General features: G+C 46.7%; 1 protein-coding gene across 1 annotated transcript in view; it reads left to right on the top strand.

Moving 5' to 3' along the window:
- The first annotated feature begins 795 nt into the window (after positions 1–795).
- The window catches only part of Paqr3 (progestin and adipoQ receptor family member 3), a 19,270-nt gene continuing 11,778 nt past the window's right edge, over positions 796–8,287 (top strand). Inside the window, 3 exon segments of the mRNA XM_026785043.1 lie at positions 796–1,142; positions 4,002–4,164; positions 8,150–8,286. Of these exon segments, the coding sequence (XP_026640844.1) occupies positions 958–1,142; positions 4,002–4,164; positions 8,150–8,286 (485 nt within the window). The 5' untranslated portion in view covers positions 796–957.

Raw genomic sequence — 8,287 nt, 5'->3', positions numbered from 1 at the left:
AGTAACTATTATTTCTGATGGAAAACAGCAAAGGAGACCCACTTGGATCCGCCCACACTTTTAACTTTTTCCTGCAGCTAAGGGGAGCAGAGCAGGCCTGGCAAGGGACAAGCCAGGTAGGTTGGGGCTAGGGGCGGGTCCGGAAGAGGGTTGGGGTTTGGGGCAGGACAACCAAAAGGTTGGGACTAAAGGCTGGACAGTAAGAAGATTGGAAAAAGTGGGGGTTGGGTGAGAGGAGATAAGAGGGACTAGAGATGAGATTGAGAAAAGGGGAGGACTAGGGCCCCACTGGGCTAAGAGGGCAGGGTTAGTGGGCGAGCCGGCTAGGAGGGCGGGATTAGAAACTGACCGGGTAGAAAGTTGGGAGTAGGAGAAGACCAGCTAGCTAGAAGGGCGGGACTGGGGCCGGCCGGGTAAAAGGTTGGGGGTAGGGGAGGAGGACCAGCTAGCTACGAGGGCGGGACTGGGCGGACCGGTTAGGAGGGCGGAGCTGGGGCGGGCCGGCTAGGAGGGCGGGGCTGGGGCGGGCCGGCTAGGAGGGCAGAATTAGAGGCTGACCGGAACTAGGAAGGCGGGGCTAGGGCGGACTGGTTAGGAGGGCGGGGCTGGGGCGGGCCGGGTAGAAGGTTGGGGTAGGGGCAAGCCTGGAAGGAGGGCGGCTCCAAGGGGCGGGGCCATGGGCGGATCCTCCTGGTCGAGGCAGGACGAGGGGCGGGGAGAGGGGCGGGGCCATAGAGCCCCGATATGGGAAGGGCGGGCCGCACGGCGCGCTGACGTCAGAGCGGGCTGCGACGCGGGCGGTGGGCCAAAGCTGAGGCGGCGGTGCTGTGTAGCGGGGCTGGGTCTGGGCAGCGGCGGGTCAGAGCACCTGGCCCAGCGTCGGCGGCTCCGGGGCGGGGGCGCCAGCGGCGAAGCCCCCTCCCCGGGGAGGCGGGGTCGGAACAAGGCCTGGGAATCATGCATCAGAAGCTGCTGAAGAGCGCGCACTACATCGAGCTGGGCAGCTACCAGTACTGGCCGGTCCTGGTGCCCCGCGGCATTCGCCTCTACACCTACGAACAGATCCCGGTGTCCCTCAAAGATAACCCGTACATCACCGACGGCTACCGGGCCTACCTGCCTTCCAGGCTGTGTATCAAAAGGTACAGCGGCTGCTCCGCGCGGCGCATCTTCTCTCACGCTTTTTGTCTGGTCTCCCCGCCTTCCTCCGCTTTCCCCTGTGCGCATCATTTCCTCACCTCCGGGTCCTTAATATTTCTGCTGCCCCAGCTCTTCTCCGGAGGTCCTTGATCCACGAGATGATACCATCAATGGTCATCGTTGCCTTCCCCAATAGCCCTTTGCTTTTTACAAAGCGCTTTTACATCCTTTATTCCTTTCGATGCTCTCTGGGGATACGGGTTGGATACCCCGCTGACAATGGCCGAACCTTACTTGCTTTGTGTATACCTGAAGCTTTGTTTCTAGACCAGCACTGTGGGAATTCAGACGTGTTGGCCAGTTGAATGCCCATATAATAGCATGCTGTGAGTGTGTATGTGGGAAGCCTTGATTTTTCAACCATCTAGCAAATGTACATGAAGCCTTTGTGAGGTGGTAGGCACTCTACCAGATCCTGCAGAAGGCAGGCATGGCCCTTGTTCCCATGAAGCTACTATGGTCTAACATGAGTGGCAGACACTAAAGAGATAATTACACAATTACATAATAGTCATTGTGGAAAATGCTGTGTAGGAAAAGCCCTGTAGCAAAGAAAGCTGAAAGGGGCCGGCCAACCTCCAGCAGAACACCTTGGAAGCCTCTGTACAGGATGGATTTGTCGCTTTAGGTCTTTAAAACCTGAGTCCCAAAAGCCTCTTTAAAAACAAAACAAGCAAATCAAAACACGTGCCCTTAGTTTGCAGAGTAGTCTTCTGTCAGAACTGACTGTGTGTACTAAAGTCAGCACACTAGCAGAAGTGCAATAGAACACTCCAGGTCACTGGAGTGGCAGACTCTGTGTCCAGAGTGTGGGTTGTTGAATGGCTCAAGCAGCAACCACTTGTCTGATCGTTGACCTTTCCCACGTGGTCTTTCCCCATTTTGTTTACCTTTCCCCATTTTTGTTACCTTGAAAGTAGTACTGAAGAAATGACCAAGTAGATGTCACAATTCGAGTTTTAATTACTGCTTCATTCCCCAGTGCCCTGTGAACATAATTGCATAAGAAGTCAGAGGTGCACCTTGCCCTGAAGATCTCGGAGGGCAGGCCAGCAGTGAACTGCTGTCAATGTTCTGTTCCCAGAGCGGTGGTCCTCTGCATTCCGATGGCTTGAGTCCAAATCTCCAGGCTGCACAACATTAGCTCTTGAGTTGTTGAATCAGACACAAGTTAAGCAGCCCGACTCCTGTTAGCAGCTGCAGAAATTTGAGCAAGAGTTACCGTTGATTTTAAAGATGAACAGAATTTGCGGGTGCCTAGCTTTTCTGACAACAATGACTTATCCTTTATTGGGGATATTTTTATCGTAATATAATCGTACCCAGGTTGGGTCTTTGCCCTCCCTTCTTTCACCCTTCAACAGTCTCCAGGGCAGACTGTACATATGAAGAGAGGTCCTGTGTGTCCATCCGTTCTATCTGCAGTCTCTTCCGGGATGGGACGCCCTTAGAGTGTGCTTAGTTAATCAGGTTATACTGGGTTTCATAAAATGAAAACTTCTGAGGCAATAGGCAGGACGTAGTGTTGATTGCCAAAACAGTCCTGTAATTAGACGCTTCTAGAACATTCTTTTAGTTCCTCCCCCAGTTACAGATAGTCTTTGTGTTTGATGATAAGCAAGATCAAGTCTGTGTTTCCAGATACAAGGTATATTTTATTCTTGATCATTTGAGACTTCCTTGTGTTTTGTCCTCATAAAAATAAGGCTGTGGGAACCATGGGGACTGTTACAAGTGGCCAGCTATTAAGAATTTCTGATTCAGGACCTGAGGAGATGGCTCGGGGCTTAAGAGCTTTGGCTGCCCTCCAAGAGGACTTGCCTTGGATTTCCAGCACCCACGTGGCAGCTCACAACCGTCTGTAATTCCAGTTCCAGGGGATCTGATGCCGTCTAGCCTCTTTAGGCACCAGGCACACAGGTGGTACACAGACATACATACAGGCAAAACACCACAGACATGAAATGTAAGAATAATTAAATCTTATTCCCCCCAAATCTGATTAACAGTCAAGGCTTTTGTTTAACAAAAGCAGCAATTTTGCTAGAGACGTGGCAGGTGTGTTTAAATCTCCAGTTATGGTGTCTGTCATCTTGTGGTAACAATGCAGAGCCGTTTCCCAAAATTGAGAGCGCTGGAAGCAAGCAGCAACATCTAACACAACTCCTTCTCTTTATAGATGAAGAAACTGATGCCGGGTCAGGGTAATAGACTCTCTCCTGGCCTGTGCGGCCAAGACATCTTAAGAGGACAAAGAGTCCCCACACAAAGTAACCTCCTGATTGTTCCTGAAAGGAATGAACTCATGCCATCTAGAAACAGGTTTCAGAACTTGCATAGCAAAACTGCTCTGGCTTGCCTGCCTGTCTTCAGGACCTTTCCAGTGGGTTCATCTGTGTGTATTTTGCTTCTCCTAGATGCATTGAGTTTTGTGTGTTTAACGAGAGCCTCACAGGTATTTTACATTTACGCCCCAGCTAACACTGAACAGTATCTCGGGTAACTGGTCCTGGCAGTTTCCTAGCTTACATAGAGTATTTGTCTGCACACTTATTTCTGCAGAAAGTGAGGAATCTGAGCAAGGGCTCTGCTTCAAAAAGTGATGCAATAGGAGGGAAGAAATAGTAAGAACACTAAGAGCTGACCATCAAAAGCTGTAAGCCCTGGAATTAGTGGAAATGGAAGAACATCACAGACGAACTCAGACGTCTAATCTGAGAAAGGCAGGGCTTTCCCTAACCCGAGGATGCTGACACCATGAACCTGGGCGGATCTGAGCTGCGTGTTTGTTTACTTTGCAGTCTGTTTATTTTATCCAATGAGACGGTAAACATCTGGAGTCATCTGCTGGGTTTCTTCCTCTTCTTCACCCTGGGAATATATGACATGACGTCTGTGCTGCCGTCGGCAAGTGCGTCCCGAGAAGATTTTGTAATTTGCTCCATTTGTCTTTTCTGCTTCCAGGTGAGTCATCTCACAAACACCGTGCAAGGTAAAGAGAACTTTATTGGGCTTGCCTGGGCGGGTGACTGCTTCAGACCCTCGCTTTGAAGAACCCCAGAGGGTGCATGGGATAACTTATTTGCTCATAGCATCATTATTACACCATATTTGAAATCCACAACATTTCAAAGATAGTGGAAACTGTTTCTGTTCTCTCTCTCTGTCTCTCTCTGTCTCTGTCTCTCTCTGCCTCTGTCTGTCTCTCTCTCTCTCTCTCTGTCTCTCTGTCTGTCTGTGTCTCATGGTATAGCCCAGGCTGGCACTAAATTTCTTTCCTTGGCCTCCCTCTTCATGAGATGCCAGGATTGTAGGCATGTATTACCATGCCTTGCTTTTTTATCTTTGTAGACATCTTGGCTGTAAGATTAACACTAGGATATGAGTTTCACTGTACTATATTATTGGCTAAAACATCTACTTCAAACCTGTTTGGAAAGCCTCTTTCTTTGTCCTGCTTAAAATATATGTGTGCCTTGTCTTTGCTGTCTCCACCCTGCCTGTCTCGGGCTGTCTCACCTCGCTGGTGTTGACCTTTGTTCTAAGACTTCGGAGTCACTTTCCCTAGGTCCCTTTGCTTTTGCTAGGATCTGTATAAATGCCCTTAAAGTTAACATTTACTCATTTTCAAACAGGTGTTTTATTTATTTATTTTTATTGAAAATAGACTTTTGTAGCTGGGTGTTGGTGGCACACACCTTTAATACAAGCACTTGGGAGACAGAGGCAGGTGGATATCTGTGAGTTTGAGGCCAGCCAGATCTACAGAGTGAGTTCCAGAACAGGCAGGGTTACACAGAGAAACCTCAAACAACAACAATAACAAGAAATAGATTTTTGTTCATACAATATATTCTGATCACCCTGTCTCCTCCTTCATCTTCTCCCAGATCCTTCCAGCCTCCCCACCCATCCAACTTCATGCCTTCATTCTGTCTCTTTAAAAAACAGTCAAATACTCATAGAAACCAAAAAAGAACAAAATAAACAGGGAGAGAAAAAAAGCAAGATAAGTCCATACACATGCTCACACACATGGAAAACCTGTAAAAACACAACATCGGAAACCATAATATACAAGCAAAAGACCACTAAGGTAAAAAATGCCCAAATAAAGTACTTACTATAAGCCAAAAAAAAACTCCAAAAATTACCATCAAGTTCATTTTGTGTTGGCATCTGCTGCTGGGCATGATAGTGGCCTTTAAGTGTTTTGTTTTGCTTTGCTTGAGTATACACCACACACACACACAAACACACACTCAGTGCGACTCCTTTGGAGAAAACTAATTTTTCCTTTGTTAGTGTTGTGAATAGGAGATAGCTTCTGGGTTAGGGATGGGAGATCATATCTACTTTATCTTCTCTATACTGGGACTCCATCTGGCTTAGGCCTGTGTAAGCCCTGTGCACGCTGCCAGAGTCTCTGAGTTCATATATGCATGCTTCCTTTCCATCCCCTCTGGCTCTTAGTTCTGCAGGGTTCCCTGGACCCTGAGAAGAGGGATTTGATGGTGCCATCCCATTTAGAACTGGGTGGTCCAAGGTCTCCCGCTCTCTGTATAATGTCTGGTTGTGGGTCTCTATTTGTTCCCATTTACTTCTGGAAGAAGCTTCTCTGATGCTGGCTGAGCAAGGCACTAATCCATGGGTATAGCCCAGTGTTGTTAGGAGTAATTATATTGCTACACTCTTTAAGAAGAACAGTAGTGTTTGATTTCCCTCCCTGGGTCCATGGCCTCCCTCATCCCAGGTTCTTAGCCACCCAGGCAGAGTCAGGCCTTAAATCCTATCAGATAGTGGTCAGTTACCCCATAACTTTTGAGAGCTATTGACTGCACCGGCATATCATGTAGGCAGGGCACCATCAGAAGTCGAAGTGTTCAACAGATCATTTTAAAGCTGAAATAAATAGAGGCCATAAGTACACTGACATTTTGATAATTAAAGAAAATACAGAATACAGAACAAGGTTAAAAAGGAAAGGCTACTGTCACATTTCCTCCTGCCAGTCACAGACCAGCACTTTGCACTTGAGCCTGTTCTGCCCAGCCGGAAAGGGGAGCCCAGAAACGAACTGCATAGTGTTTTATTGCATCTTATATTTCAGAACCTTGTCATTTTGCTCAAAACTTTGGTTTTAAAAGGAAACATACTAGAAACATCTCAAATTTTCTCTTTAGTAACTTCAAGTTTAGTTTAGCAGATAGTTGTTTAATGCCCTGTATACTTCTGGGCCCTGTGACGGGGGGAGTGACTCTACAGCAGCAGTGTGTAGTGTTCACACTGTCACACTTCTGGGCCCTGTGATGGGGGGAGTGACTCTACAGCAGCAGTGTGTAGGGCTGAATAGAAAGCCCTTAGCAGTGAGATCAAGTCATGTATGTGGGAGGGCCGGAAAGTCAATGCAGGCATTTAAACAGGAAAAATGCTGGGTAGAGGCCCAGAAGCCACAGACAACTCAGCGTGCTCTGGACTGAGAGGTGTTCATCTTTTCAGTTGATCCTGGGGTGGTAGAGGAGGAAGGAAAGGCAGGAAATAGGTAGGGGCCAGACCTTGGCATACTTTGTTATCCTGCCATTGTGGTGGATCTAGTGGGCGTACACTGGAATTACCTTTCCCATTTGGTAGTGCAGCATGGCATGGGATGCTTTCCGCTAGATCTGAAACATACCAAATTTGTCAGAAATTTTAATCTTCCTAGGAACTCTTTACAAGAGTACATGCCTCTTCAAACAGAACATACAAAATGTAGGTTTACCTTTTAAAACTTGCAGTGCTTTGTTGACAGAATTCTCTTTTCCTTTTGATACCATAGTGTTTTTTCCTCAGACTCCTGTTTCCACAATGAGGTAAAGTTTATCACTGATCCTGTAATTCCTATCAGTTACTCATGTCGAAATTCAAGCAGATAAAAGTTTATGAAGGAAAGTAAAAGTCACTTGGAACCCCACTTCCACAGGAAGCCACGTGTGATATCGCATTGGTAATAGACATTGCCACCTCACATCTTCTTCTCTGCCTGTCCACTGAGTACCTCCAAGCCACGGTGGCCCCTGCTGTGTCATTTCTGTGACAATGAGATTCTTCTCTCTCAGAGAGCAGATCCACCAGGAAGCTCTCCAGGCTCCTGTCACATAAGCACAGGGATATCCAGAGAATACGGCCAAGCTGGTACGCTGTTGGGCCAGCCACCTGTGGTGCTTGAGAGTCAAAGAGCCGCAGGCCAGTCGAGTGTGACCAGCAGCTGAACTAAATCTGCGGTTAAGTGTGTCATTACTGAACATGGACACCCGAGTCTCTGCAGGCTGATTAAGCCTGCTACAGCTGGGTGTCCACTGAGTGTCTGAGCAGCCAGCTCAGAACGCATGTGTCAGCACATAATAGATTAGAATTATAATAAGTCCATTTGACTAAAGTATTTATCATTTGTAGACGTGTATCACAGGTGTAACACATGTATCACAGGGACATATAATATGTTAGCAGTAGTCACCTCTAAGGAATAGATTGAATGAGAGGGGTTTATATTTTTTGCAGCATACAATTCTGTATCCTTCAATCATTTTTAAGGGATATATGTTAATTTAGTGACCAGTATGAAAATAAACTTATTTATGAGTCAGAGTAACCTTGGGAGGTATTATAACAGTATTTGTATTTAAAAAACACATTTTTATTATATAATTTTTTGCTGTATATTTACAGTTTTATATTTAAAGTAATTATAACTTTTAAGTCTTTATTGACTGTGGTCCCCATTTTCCTGATGAACTCATGAAGCTTAAAGGCAGCTTGCCCTACAGTGAGGTGCACAGCTAGAATTCAAACTGAAGTGACCCTGGTTGGAAGCCTGGCATCTTAGCCAGCTCTCTGAAGAATATTTATGAATTATTCTGATTTTGTTTTTGTCTCACTTTGTTCGTAAAGTCAGCTTTTCCTTTTGCAGGTCTGTATGCTTTGCTCAGTGGGCTATCATCTCTTTTCCTGTCATCGGTCAGAGAAAACTTGTCGAAGATGGATGGCATTGGATTATGCAGGCATTTCTATTGGAATACTGGGCTGCTATGTCTCAGGAGTATTTTAC

The sequence above is a fragment of the Microtus ochrogaster genome, linkage group LG1 (assembly GCF_000317375.1).
Source record: "Microtus ochrogaster isolate Prairie Vole_2 linkage group LG1, MicOch1.0, whole genome shotgun sequence".
NCBI lineage: Eukaryota > Metazoa > Chordata > Mammalia > Rodentia > Cricetidae > Microtus > Microtus ochrogaster.
This window is presented reverse-complemented; position numbering and strand designations above follow the sequence as displayed.